General features: G+C 35.2%; 1 protein-coding gene across 1 annotated transcript; it reads right to left on the bottom strand.

The window, feature by feature from the left end:
* Positions 1-12706: 12706 nt before the first annotated feature.
* On the bottom strand, positions 12707-14718 carry LOC146745950 (uncharacterized). The gene is made up of 3 exons (XM_085499283.1): positions 14670-14718; positions 14279-14437; positions 12707-13083 (listed from the first exon to the last, which is right to left on the bottom strand). Exons 2-3 carry the CDS (start codon positions 14428-14430, stop codon positions 13068-13070), a joined length of 168 nt encoding a protein of 55 aa, XP_085355409.1. The 5' UTR covers positions 14431-14437; positions 14670-14718; the 3' UTR covers positions 12707-13067.
* Positions 14719-15194: the final 476 nt, after the last annotated feature.

The raw sequence follows: 15194 nt of genomic DNA, 5'->3' as shown, positions 1-15194 counted from the left end.
AATAGCGCGTGTTGGGATCTGTGTGGAAGATTCAGATATAATAGTACACTACTCTAGGGGGTACTAAATTTACATTGCGTCCGCAATAGGGGGTAGGGTTTGCCAAAATGCTGCCAGCCCTAGGGGCATATTATTTTTAGCAAGAATGCACATGTTGTAAGGTTTTAAGAGTGACTCCCCCGGGCCGGAATCTAGTTCTTTAAAAAGTGTTAGTACTGTGCCCTGTTTAACTGTTGGCACTTTTAAACCCAAGCTGTTCTTTTATAAATGAGGACAGATATTTGGCGTGATAATCTGTAAGACTGTGTAATGAGAATGTCAATCCCTACTTTTTGTCATTGATTTTACGGCTTTTGTCCACTGATGTCACACTTTCAGATTGTTTGGAAACGCATAAATTTTCACACTATTACTATACGCAATGCTGGGTCCGCCAAATATACAATGTTTCAAAAAAAGCGCCGACCGAAAAATATATATCTTTAACAGTTTCGTTAAATGACGCCGTATTATAAAAGTAAAATGATAAAATATTATAACGGATATGCCAGGAAATGCTTGGCTTGAAAATAGACAATTTAGGTACACGCAATTGAATTCTAGCGTGATTCAAATATTAGATGAAATGAAACTTAATATCTGGAAAAACAATGAGCTACAACACAGTGAAGCCTTAATAAAAAAATGTTTGTGAAAAACTTGAAGCACAATGTCGGAAAAGATGTAAGGCATTTATGCACAACGACAACAAAGGCACGAACCATAAAAACAAACTGAGAGCGTACAGAAAATTAAAAAAAGATTTTTGAGTAGAATATACTTGCAAAATATAAAAACAAGCCATGCATGGCACAGTTCAGGGGCGGATCCAGCAAAATGTATGGGACCGTGCGATTCGGACGATGCTATGCGTAATCCAGATGCATTTTCTGCCACCCCCCCCACCCCCCACCCCCCGATCCGCCACTGCCGCAGTATCAAAAGTGACGCTAACCTTTCCTCCCTCATACTGGCCCTCGGACATGTTAGTGTTTTTTTCCAGTTTGGAGAAGAATCTATCAGGCTCAGCTGTTGAGACAGGCAAAACGCACAATATCTTCAACAGTGTGCATGTTTGAGAAGGTGACGCTATCACACATATTAAAAGCACTGATAGCAGAACATTTTGTTTGTGATTTTCCCGGATCCTCAGATTGTACAAACTTTTGTTTCCATAGAACAAACTGTCCCTCCATAACACTTTCATTGTCAAGAAATGCTGCATATTTCTGGAAAGCTGGTTTTACATCCAGCCAGGTTGTAGCAGCAATGTTGCAGAAAAGTATTTTCGACAACATGAAAGAAGCTTTCTGTTGTGCTCCAAATCTAGCTTCATTATTAGTTATCACAACATCTAACAATGGATAAAATACATTTACCCTATAGCAATCAGCAGCTAACTGGTTTTCTTGACCAGCATTTGCCCCGTAGACTGATCTTTTGCCATGTCGTGGTTTTTTATCCATGACTGCTCTATCTAAACCGACTTTTTCTGCAAGTTCACACGCAGCTTGGTGTATTTCAAGGAACCCGTCAGAAGTGTAAGTACGAAACTTCTTGAGTACTACCAGCATATTTTCAATATCGGCTAGGGCAGTCACAAGGTCTTTTCCAACTGCTTGAAGTGACACAGACACTGGTCTCATTACTCCAGAGATCTTTTCCAACATTACAAGTCTACATTTAATTGGTCTCTAATTATGCCTTAAGCAGTAATATGCATAATAATAATAGAACTATAATGTTTTAGATCTTGCAGCGTAAACTTATTCCAAATTTGCGCAATTGTGGGGCCAGTTTGTTCTTAAAATATTTATAAGTTTCATTTATCATTATTTAGTAAACAGGCCCTATATCCGTAAAATCAACGATTGACTTCGAAACGATCGAAGTTTCGAACAAACTCCCGGCACACGTTGCGCGACTGGATATGCGTCAGATTCAGCTATTTTTAAAAGTTATTTAGAACTACGATTACCGAATATTATCTTCTATATATCATATTTATCAGTCAGAGCAGCGTTTATGAATATATATATTGTACTACTTTTGCGATATGCCTCAGATCGGTGTCGAAGACGCCGACCTGCAGCGTCAATGCAGATGACAACATTGTCGCTGCAGGTCGGCGTCTTCTACACCTGGAGCGTTTGCGATTATTCGCCTCGGGCGCCCTTAGTGACGTAGAAACCTTTCCTCGAGTCAGCTTGAGGTGCCTCGAGGCAAGGAAATATTTGTATATTATATTTATATTTGTATATATTTCACCATAAAGTAAATACAATTGGGTACTTGCTAAATACATAATGCTTTGTCATTATGGTGTGGAACATGATAAATAGCTCAAAAAGAGCTAGTAAAACATCATGTCCCTACCCTAATTATAAACTAGTCAAATTATCAGAAATATTCTTACAAATATTCAAAGGTAATGCATATAAGAATACTTAAAACTGATCAAAAATATGTCATAAAAGTCAAGAGAGTGACAATTGTTAAATAAGTCAATACTGGGTTATTTATTACAGAGATACTGTTTAAGACCTTGTTTAAATGTGTATCGCGAGGTGATATTTTTAATGACACTGGCAATGAGTTCCAGAATAAGGTACTACTATAAATTACACTGTGTTGACTTTGAGTTAAACGTTTCCTTTCTACAAAAAAGTTTGCGTTTTCTACAGATCTTGTAATGTGCGAGTGCTGAATTGGGTCAAAATAATCTAGCACACATCTCACATGACAAAGCAAATATACATACATATATGCAGAAAAAATACCAATTAAAAATGGATCTTCTTATCGTGAATTTAAATATAAAATAATGGCCGATGACATTTTTTAACAAGGTCATTTCAATAGAGTAATATAAACTAATTTTGACTGTTATAAACAATGCAAGGCAGAAAATACAGAATAACAACAAGAGCTTGAAATAAATTTCAGTAGTAAACATTAAATTTATAGTTTGTCAATTAATTTTTCAAGTAGACTCTTGTTACTATCATGCATTTTAACTAGGAAATTCATAATTTACGCATTGTTTTCTGCCTGGCATTGTTTATACTCGTCAAACAAACGCTTCTTTTTTGGTGGGTTAGGAGCAGGGATGCTCTTCTGCTTTTCTTCATTAAAAGCCTGATTTTCATTAACCTCTCTTGTCTCGCTTCCTGCAACATAAACAGGTTGTACCGACATTGCCTCTTCATATTTAAATTTACGATAAGAAGGTAGGGTGAATTGAAGCTGGGCTAGTGAATGATGGTTTTACTGAGACATTATAACTAGTATCATGAACTGAAGCTAAAGAAGTAGCACTGGTAGGATGAATAGAAGCTGAGGCAGAACTACCATTAGTCAGATAAATAGAAGCTGTGCTAGGTTCCAAAGCTGCCAAACCAATATGAATTGGATCATTTACTTTTCCATCTGGCAGATTACTAATCAATTCATTTAACAACTCTGGATCTGATGATGGAAAAGTACAAACAAATAAAGTTAGCAGATATAATAAAATGCCTGATATTATTTGAGAAATAATATCAGACCCCTACAGGGAATTTGCTATAAGAAGAAGAGAAAACATGCTGTATAACCAATAACAGTCTATCCATGCTCAACTGAAACATAAATACATCTTGCTTGTTTAATTGCATTTGTGCCAAACTTTGAACATACCGGTAATTAATGGTGTTAGATGGACTCACATAGAGACAGACAGAAATATGAAACCCAATTCCAACAATGACTCGTAGTTTTTGGTAATTATGCAAACCGTCTAACAATTAATTGTTCAAAGACCAACTTTATGATTATTAGTGGTCGACATGTGTCCCATTATAGTAAACGGTTCTATAACGATAACAACATATTTTGAAAAAGACTGAATCAGCTAACTTTATTGGGATTGAAATTGACAAACATTTAACACGGGAAAATCATATTAAGAAAATTAATAAGCAGATCAGGAATAAGTCTCTTTCAAAATTAAGGCATCATATTCCAAAGCACATTCTTTTGTTATTATATTATTCATTAATCCAACCTCAATAAGTATGGACTGGAAGTTTGGGCAAGCACATATCCATCACATCTAAAAAGTATTCTAACTACCCAAACATTTATTGCAAGAATAATAACATTTTCTGAATTTACTGCCCATTCTGCCCATATTTTCAACCAGCTTAAAATCTTTGACATTTATAAGCACACAACTTTCTCCTTTTTATGTTTTTGCACGATATTGTTAATGGAAACACACCACACAACATGTCAGCCTACATCCTGCATTATATTCAACTCAATCATAATACTAGACAACAAAACAGAAATGAAATCTCAATCCAAAATATGAACACAACAATTGGTACATTTGTAATATTTTATTTAGGTTCAAAATTATGAAAGAGTCTACTTATTGCATTGAGAAAGAATGAAAAAAAAAATTCAAAATTAAAGTGAGTATGTATTTTACATATTATCAGTATTATTAAAATTTGATATGTCGTTTTTTTTATTTGTTTTACTATTTTAGTGTCTACTGTCACTATAATATTTAATTTTATAAAAATCTGTACAAGGGATCTGACTCTGTAGCTATTTCAGGTTCATTTTACTCGTGAGAATTTTCATTACAGTATTTACAGTATTTGTAAATACTCGCATGTGTAATAATTATGGGTAAAGAAATAAATTATTATTTAAACAATAATACAACATGTTTTTTGTAGCCTATTTCACCTCTACAAAATGCAATTGTTTCTCTGGAGAACACTTGCATGCCAATGTTTTTGTGAGCGTTTTTGAAACAAGTACCACTGTGACGCATCGACCAATCAACGACGAGCATAATATCGCGTGGTGACAGAGATATATTTGTAGCGCTTTCTGTGACGACATAGCGAGATGACTATGGTAAGACAGAAAGAAGCGCTGTTCCAGCACAACAGACCTGTGTCATCAATCTCCTTCCCAGAGGCCTTTGCGCTTTACGCAATCGTGCCTCTGCCACAGGCAGCCTTCAATTTTGTGGTCAATCACCTCACTACGCACGACCATTTTCCTGTAGCTGTTACATCTGAAAACGTACTACAAAAAATGAAAAAAAAAACGTATGTGACATCCGAACTATTTATTAATGTCAGACCTCAGTAAAAACGTAAATACGAACCATTTTATCGCGGACTATGTTTTGCAAGGTAATGTTACTGTGGTGATACACTAAAACTTGGAAGAAAAAACGTTCTGTTATCGTATATAGTTGGGAAAGGAACATTAAAGACTAATTTAAATGAAAAGCGTTTCCTAACATTTCCGTTCATCTTGTATTCTTGTGAATATTTCAATACTATTTCTGGCTTGAACGGGTTCGATTTTGCGCGTCTAACAGCAATATAACACAAAGGTTCTAGTAAGTTTATAAAGTTAGCCATTTATTGTAGAAACTAATGCTTTGCCATGTAGGAAACGATTGCACTTTTCTAGCGCAAGTCATGTAGATTTTAATCTAATTAACTGCACATTTTATTCGGATTCAGGATTTGCATAGAACTCATTTGCATATTCGACTATGTTCGAACTACAAGACCTTGGCGGTTAACAAAGTTATGCGAAAGTCACTTGGTTACTTTAATCACTTTAATAAGACGTTTCACGCCCTGAATCCGAATAAAATGTTTAGTGATTAGAACAAAATATACAGGACTTGATTTAGAAAACTGCAATGATTTCCTAGATGCCAAAGCATTATAATTGATTGACCACAAAATTGAAGGCTGCCTGTGGCAGAGGCACTATTGCGTAAAGCGCAAAGCCATCTGGGAAGGAGATTGCTGTGTCGTATGACGCCTTACTAGCCGATTTTGGCTAAAATAGCGCTCCGCCGTCTCTTTACATCAGTGTTTATACACGGAACTTGATATTGCTTTTCACAGTTTAAGTTGCTTTTTAAACACATATTTTAGTGAAATATTGTTTAGTGAGTGAAATATTAATGTCATAAATAATTCAATCTTCGAAACAATAGAAACTAACACATAATAACGATAATCAAAGTTGTGTTCGAAGTTCTAAGGGAATCACCAGTTAATTTGACCGAGGGGGTGCCGGTGAATTTCACATGTTATTGTTAAATTATCACAAGTCCCCCCCCTAGGTGTATATTAAAAATTGGGCTGTCCCCCCTTAGAAAAAGACAAAATATGGTAGCCCCCCCCCCCCATGATTTTTTTTTAAACAATAAAGATTTACATTAATGAATCGTTGCATGCTTCCAGGTTCCAGCTCTACTCCCTGACCTCATCACTACAGTTTAAGGAACTATTAAGTCACCAGTCTCTATTTCCTCTGCACTGTCAAAGAGATCATCACCATCAGAGTCCTCTGAGTCAGTTTCGTCAGTGTTGTACATTCTGGTGTTTACAGTTTGTAAATGTTCAGTGATTTTATGTGTTTTTGCTTTATCTTTATATGATTTTCTGATTACATCACTGGTAATTGCTTTCACTTTGTCTTGTTTGTTCCCTTTTTTGGTAGCTTATTATGGTCCAGGTACTTATCCAACTCAGCTGATGTCAATGTTTTTAGTGTCCCATTCAACACCAAAGAAATCCAGTCATAATCACTATGACTTTTTTCCTGCTTCTTTTTTTGTTGTTTCTTCCTACCTTTTCCCCTAATGGCTTTCATTTGCTTTAGTGTGGTAAAGTGTTGTAAATAGTCTATGACATATTGCTCTTCCACTGCATACTTAGAGGAAAATATTCTTTGATGCTCTCAGTATTCTCCAAAGATAAAAGCCCATTTTTGAAATTCTGCGTGATGTTGAAACGCGGCTGCCAATCATCTGGCTGTCTTCTTTCACTATTACTATTCACACATGGGGTCTCATGCACGCTTAAGAAGTGGTACGGCCTCTCACTGTTTGTCACTGGTTGGGGAAAGTTACTCTGACTTATTTAACAGTGATGGAAGACACCTAAAACAGTGGGCTACTGAACCGACGGCTTACAATGACAGCATGGTGAGTGAACTGCAGTCAATCTTCTGAGTTCATGGCAGATCTTGATAAAACACTGACTTGGTTAAGAAATGTATTTCATGGACTATCAGATGTAAGTAAAAGAAGAATAAGTAGAGAAAAGAAAACAGGAGAAAAGTGAAGAAGCGAAAACGAGATCGTTTTGCAAGAGGACAGCTTTGTTACAAAGGATAACATCCACTGAGATTGTACAAAGATGTTTCCCTGATGGTATACATGGTTCAGTAGATTTTGAAATCTCAGATCAAACTGAAACCAATTTGAAGTTGTCAAAGATGGATGCAGTATATTTGCAATACCTCATTCATCGCAATGTCTTCTGTGCTGCAGCTAAGCAGCAGATGATGAAGCTGTTTGAAGAACTGAGTTAAAATATGAGTGCCTGTCTGATAGTTCCAGTGGAGAGAGTTACGAGGATGGTGAAAGTGGTTCTAATGATAGATAGTGCCGATACTGACATTCTTTGCGATGAGAATAGAGATTGATAGGAATGGAGAGGATCAAAAATAGATGCCTAGGTTCAATATCTACAGTTCCTCAGAAAGTTGTGTTTTATTAAAAAATATGAAAACTTTTTTTATATATATTTTATTTATTTACATACAAAATATTACACTATATAAATATATTTTATCTTTATATTTTGTGTTATATTAGTGTGTTTGCTTTTCACAAACTTGTTTAAAAGGTTTGTTTTTCTTCATACAGTGGAAAGTGCAGTAAGTTTTTTTTGCTATTTACAGAGGTTTATTCTGTTGTTTACAAATGAAGTTTCAAGTTTTATGCTAATTATTGTTGTGCAATAAAACAAACAAACAATAATTCTTTCTCATTGCAGTATGTTCATCACAGCAGCCGTCGTCTATACAATATATGTGAATAAACCCAGAAAATTATAACCCCCCTCTCCTTCACTCTTGGAAAAATTGTTAGCCCCCCTTTTTCATATACAGAAAATGGAAAGCCCCCTCCCCTTAGAATTGCCCGGCACCCCCCAGGCCAGATTAACTGGTGATTCCCTAAAGTCCTTGCGTAATTTCCGGTTTCAACGAGTTCGAAAATAGTACTTCCTTGAACTCGATAAAATCACGCTAGAACGTCTTCCGAACCAGACACTAGAAGCGTAAGCTTATTGCAAATTTGCGCAATTTGGGCCCGGTTTGTTTTTACAAGTTTTCTAAGTTTCATTTATCATTATTTTATTTCAATCTTCGAAACAATAGAAACTAACACATAATAACGATAATCAAAGTTGTGTTGGAAGTTCTAAAGTCCTTGTGTAATTTCCGGTTTCAACTAGTTCGAAAATAGTACTTCCTTGAACTCGATAAAATCACGCTAGAACGTCTTCCGAACCAGACACTAGAAGCGTAAGCTTATTGCAAATTTGCGAAATTTGGGCCCGGTTTGTTCTTACAAGTTTTCTTAGTTTCATTTATCATTATTTTGTAAAAAGGCCCATGAAACGATCACATATATCCGTAAAATACGTGCTAACCGACGACTGACTTCGAAACGTTGGAAGTCGAACAAACTCCCGGCACACCTTGCGCGATATGCGTCAGATCGGTGTAGAAGACGCCGATCCGCAGTGTCAATGCTATGGAAGCGGCAATCTCCTTCCCAGAGGCCTTTGCGCTTTACACAATAGTGCCTCTGCCACGTATGTGACATCCGAACTATTTATTAATGCCAGATTTCAGTAAAAACGTAAATACGAACCATTATATAGCGGACTATGTTTTGCAAGGTAATGTTATCGTAGTGAAATGGCGCACGGGATACACTAAAACTTGAAAGAAAAAACGTTTTGTTAACTTATATAGTTGGGAAAGAAACATTGACAACTAATTTCACTGAAAGGGGTTTCTTAACATTCCGTTCATCTTGTATTCCGGTGAATATTTCATTACTATTTCTGGCTTGAACGGATTCGATTTTCCGCACTTAGCAGCAATACAACATAAAGATTTTAGTGAGTTTATAAAGTTATTTATTTATTGTACAATCTAATGTTTTGGCATCTAATTAATCTAATTAATTTAATCTAATTAACTGCACATTTTATTTGGAGTCGTGGCGTGAAACGTCTTATTAATGTGATTAAAGTAACGAAGTGACTTTCGCATAACTTTGTTAACCGCCAAGGTCTTGTAGTTCGAACATATTCGAATATGCAAATGAGTTCGGGTTAGCGGTTGACCTCTGACTCATATTTGCACATGCTCAAACGTTGAGGTACGCTTTCGGAGAATATCTCAGTCGATGCTGAGTTGTTGTTGTTGTTCTGCTATTGATTCAGTGACTGAAAGATTTCACTCGTATTAGTCAAATATCAAGTTTTCTTGAAAGGTAAGGACTAACGTAACACTTTTCACATCTCACATTTTTTAACTTCAACATGGAGGTATTGCGCACAGTCAGCTGGCATCGGTGTCGCTGAGTGTATATACACCCAGCGACACCGATGCCAGCTGACTGTGGTATTGCGGGGCTTTCACGCGTCCTGAGGTGAGCGCGTTGAAATCCGGTAACGTTGGCGAAACACAAATGGATACTTACTTTACTCTGTAGTAAAGTTATGCATTCAAATGTTAGAATATGAACACATACATTTGTTTATGTTGTGACCACAGGCGCTCGGAACGTTTTTTGGACAATAAAAAAATGATCTAAAGTAGGATCGGCATAGTTAGTCAGTCGCCGGTACATTTCCCTATTACTCATAAAGGTGGTGTGGGTCACGACGTCACTTCCGGTTTACTTCTACTTTGCGTGTATAATGGCGGCCTCGAGTTTTGTCACGAGAGCATTTTAAAAGTCTGTTTATGTGGTGCTACTGTTAAGGTAAACCTTTTCATAATCTTTTTTTCGTATAATTTCTGGAAGAATATATAGCTAGCTTTCGCATACCGATGTGAAACTAGTTTAATACTTTCATAACTGTGTTTTTTTGTCGATGGCATTTTCAAAATGTAAATAGTAATTTCACGCGAATGGCAATATTTACCAAATCACTACCGTTTACGAAAAAAATAACCGCTTTTCATGTTATTTTTTGACATTTCTGCTGTCTTTACTATACTTGCTGTCCAAAAAATACGAAGGCCCCCCAAGGCGCCCCTTTTTAATTTGGTGTTTACGCTCATTCTTTGAGGCCTATTTTTGGAGTTCATTACAACTTTGACCTGCACGCAAAATAAGAGATAGCTCCGACAAATTAATTATAAATGTTCATTTTTTGATAGAATCATGTCGAGACCGCGTGAGTCTAACACGCCGACGCCTAGGCCGGTGAAAAGAAGTAAGATGTCTGTACACCTATCTTGTAAAAAGTGATAACTTGTTGAAAACAGTCTGGTTGTTTAGCCGTGTATATATATATATAGCGGTACTACATGTGGACCTCTCTAATATTTGTTCATTTCGTGATATCTTTGATTCTCTAATTTTGATGAATATTTTTGTCATTTTTGGTAAAAAGTTGTATTTTCCATTTCTTGTTGAAAACGCAAGTGTGATTGCTTTGATACTATGCATATTGGTACATCAGAGTGATATCTTCAATTATCTAACAGCAATTCTGATTGATGTCTTTAATTGAAATGTGCATTGCTAACAGTGTAGCTATGTCAGCCGACAGGCTGCTTGTTGTATTTTTAAAGCATTTCTACCTGCAGCCCTGGAAAATTGGGGAATATTCATGAAAACATGTAGTTGTATTTTTTTGTAAAGTCTATTTATGTATACAGGAGACATTAAACATAATGTATCATTTCATTGAACAAATTTGCATGAGTGATATTTTAATTAAATATTCATTAATCCTTTCACCACCACTCAAACAATAGTCAGCAAGTTGGGTACACTTCCAGGAATATTATGAAGTGTTCAAGGTGCAACTTGCTCCCGACTCTTTAAGTTTCGTTTTGTGGGTGCAACTGAACTGCACAACCAGAAAATTTGATATACAGTACAATTGACAACCTGTTGTATTCATCACAAATCAGGCGAAGTATGGGGAAATTTTGTCAACACATGAAACTTGCAAAACCAGGCTTTTGAATAGGACACCCCTGGTTCTGTGATTAGTGCATTGACAAAATAAAATTCATAGTCTAGGACTAGGTTTTTCATTCATCTGTGAAAAGTCAACAAATATCAACACAAACTATGTTAGCAAAATTTATTTAATACAAAATATAAAAGCAAATTATTGCAAAAAGATTTATTTAAACAATATATATAGGACAGATATCTGTCAGACTTTTCCCAAAGTACCTCTGCCTCCAACTGACTGCCAGTTCGTGTTATACTTATTTTGGCATAAAAACCGATAATTAGCCAGGTAGTTCGAAACTTTATATTATCTACAACAACATCAGTTATAATTATTGGCTTTTAAAAGAGGGTGTACATATGTTGTCAATTCTTGGTCTAAATAACCCAGTTCTGCAAAATCAAAATCTACAGACTTGAGCATCAAACAAGTTGTTCAGATCTGGTCTTAACCGTACTGGTATTGTGTCGCCAGTATCAATTTTCCTATAACCCAGGAATACTCTGAAACCATGACTTTAAATAACAGTGCATGTATTGTTGGGCCCTGGTTATCATCTGATAACGTCAAATCAGAAAAGTCGCTGAATAGAGACTCTGGAGTGATTGTAATCTGAAGATACATTGCTAAGAGAACGACTCCAGGTCAGAAACTTCACCTGTGAAGTCCCACTTTCAAAAAAGTACATATTCTTTATTATCAATAAAAAACAGACAGTGTTCAAAGCAGGTTATCTTCATGTCATTTGACAATAACAATCTGTGATCTGACGTTTGTATCACTCCGTCTTCACGGTTTGCATAATTATCGTTATCTGTTGTAAATTTTTTTTTGTTAGGTTCAATTTGATGACTTTGCAACATGAGATTGTCCATGTAATACTCTCATTGACTTCCAGAACTGTTACGGCAAATTCTGTAAATTCCTATAATAATAATAATAAAAAAAAAAATCACTGTTATTTTATTCATAGATGGGGTGTTAATTGTTGGATTGGGAGGGCATCCATTTTCAAGGTCAATCTATAAAATTGCCCTAGCATATCTGGGAGGAATAATTTCCTTTGTTTTTGGTGCTAGATGTACATTTTATAAAAATTTAATGAAGTAGATCAACACCCCTTAATTGTGTCTAATACCCGGTAGTAAATCCTGTTTTACTGTCAAGGTCTGAATGATTCACACAATGCAAATTACTGACCAAGATATGTATTTACAATTCCTTACCTTGTTGTACATAGCAGGTGGTTTATAAGCATTTATTGTCAATAAAGTTCTTGTTGATAGGTTGCCCAGAGTCAGATTAAATGCTGCATTTTGAGGTAACACTATGTATTGAGTTAATAAATCAATATACTGGTAAATTATTTTGTACTTTAACAACTATGAAGAACACAGTGCTATCGATACTTTGACAACATTTTGGATTGTGCCCAGAGTTTGAGTATGGATTAACGTAAAGCGACTGTACTGTCTAGAGGACACACCTTGAAGTATGCACATACCGTAATAAACTTATAATACATCATCCAGGGTCTGCGATGCTCAGAATCAAATAAATTGGCAATATTTATTGTTTTCAGGATACAACTTTTATTTTTACATATTTAAACATGGTAGGTTATAATTTACATGTGCAACACTGCAAAATTGCAGCTAAACAGTTACTTATGGTGATACAATGACAGATTTATAATAATAGAATCTAAATCTAAGCTTATTGTTCTTTATGTCAAGTTGAGTCATTATTAAACTGAAAGGATACTCTCCAGCATAATGCATGTCATGGTGAGAGGAATCATTATCATATGGATTTATGATGTTCCTGGTCTTCATATCAAACACTAGATGATATTTGAATGTGTTCACAGTTTTCCTAAAATCAGCTATGTAAGTGTCGGGATAGCCACATTTCAATTCAGATAGGATTCTATCCTTGGAATAGCCTAGAAAATAAATAGAAGATGTTAAATTAAAACATAACAGTTAATTTTTAACTGTTTAGTTCAAAACTGCAACAATTTCATAAACTGATACAACTATGATCATACAGCTTTCAGTTATAGCTTGTCACAACACATGCATCTGCCTTATAAACTCTGTAGTTGGACTATGCCAAAATGCATTCTATTTCACTAGGTATAAAAATTAATTCAATACATTACCCAGCTCAATCTAAAATATTTAGTTTTTTACATTTTGTCTTATAAATGTTCTCATCTTTAATTATAATTCAATCGCTCGTTTTATGCTAGTCCCAGGAATTGATGGTTGACAATATACAGATGTTTACAAACTTGGTAAATTGAAAGATTGAAACATTTCTGTAAATTTTCAGATGCCACTAAACGAGCTAAGTACCTTAATTGGAAAGAACACATACCACAAATTTGTGAAACTATATCACCTAAAATTGGTATTTTGTATAAAATTCATCATTTTGTCCCACGATCTATTCTTATCCTGCTTTACAATTCTCTTTTTACAACATACTACTTACTGTATTGAAATATGGGGTAACACCTACAAAACCTTTTTCAACAAAATTCTACTACTCCAGATAACGTTTTAAGATTTTCGTGCCCCCACTGCCCTCCTGTTTAAAAAACTAAATATTTTAGATATCTACCGGTATAAACTCAGTAAGTTCCACACCTGTCTGTTTTTTATCTTAATAACAATTTGTTTGCTCGTAATGTTGACCACTACTTGAAACCTTTTTCACTATGCAACTTGTCAAGCTACTAGTTCCAATTATTATATTCCAAGAATGAATCTTACTACTAATCAACACAGTATCACCTATATAGCAGCAAACAACTGGAACTCACTTCCTGATTCCATAAAAATTATTAAAAGCAGATACATATTTAAAAATACGTTAAAACTGTATCTCATGAATGTGTCATGTTATTTTTTACAAATCAGTATACAAGTATTTTTCATTTATCTTTAATTAAGTTAAATGTGCTATGAATTTAATTAATAACATCAGTATTATGGGGCCACAGACTAGACTAGTTTGTATGAACTATATCTGTGGCCCTCACTAGAATTACTATTATTATTGTGTATATTATATAATTATTTATTGTATATTTTCTGGTGAAATAAAAAACAACAATCATGCATAATATTTACCTATCTGTTGGTATGTCAATCACCATCTCTGTGGCACAACCACAACATCCTTTATGTAGAATAACGTATGCATCTAGTGAAAGTTTTTTTTCTTGCAGTCCAACTGGCCTAGCAGTGCCAAGTAATTCACCAAATAGATTTTTAATTCCCATAACTGATCTGAAAACAATATATTTGATATCATGTTCAAAGCAGACTGTTACAGATATCCAGCCACATCAACCTTCTAAATCAGTGAGCAAATGTAAATGATGATCGGTGGCGTTGGTAAAAACAACGATACTATACTACATATAAATACAAACGTCACTAAATATGGAAAAACGAAAACTTACCATTAACAAAAATGGAGGATGCAGTCAAAATTGGACGAAAACTGAGAAGAACGCACCTGAACAAGCAAAGCGAAGTCAACGAAGCGATGTGTACACAATGGCTGCCGCGAGTGAAATGAACCGATCACGCTTTTTGTTCCCATGATGCTTTGCGACGTGACTCACACCACCTTTTACTCATATTAATAACACAAGGTAGGAAAGCGTTGACACCATGACTTCGAAATTTCCCAAAAATAACGCGATTTTCGAAATTATATTTTGATCCACTTCACAAAACTCAAGCATGATATCGGTAGAAACTATCGATCGACTTATATTACCTTTATTCGAAATAAAACTGGTTAAATCCTGTGATAATCGAAACACCATAGCAGAAAGGACAAATCCATCTACGCGGATATTTTGAAGCGGAGGCCCGAGCATGCGCAGTTTCAAACATGTTCTGCTTTGTTGGCTGCCAACATTATTTTCTTCAGTGTGGTTGTTTCATAATCTATTTTTTTCCATTTTTAGCTTGCAATACTCTGTTAACATCTCATTGTAGTTCAGGAAGTGTCATATTTTAATTATCTTCGGTT

The sequence above is a fragment of the Saccoglossus kowalevskii genome, chromosome 5 (assembly GCF_978046115.1).
Source record: "Saccoglossus kowalevskii chromosome 5, keSacKowa6.1, whole genome shotgun sequence".
NCBI lineage: Eukaryota > Metazoa > Hemichordata > Enteropneusta > Harrimaniidae > Saccoglossus > Saccoglossus kowalevskii.
This window is presented reverse-complemented; position numbering and strand designations above follow the sequence as displayed.

Bases quoted from the DNA above. Each gene is read 5' to 3' on its own strand.
- LOC146745950 (XM_085499283.1), bottom strand. From the start codon at position 14,430: ATGGGAATTAAAAATCTATTTGGTGAATTACTTGGCACTGCTAGGCCA.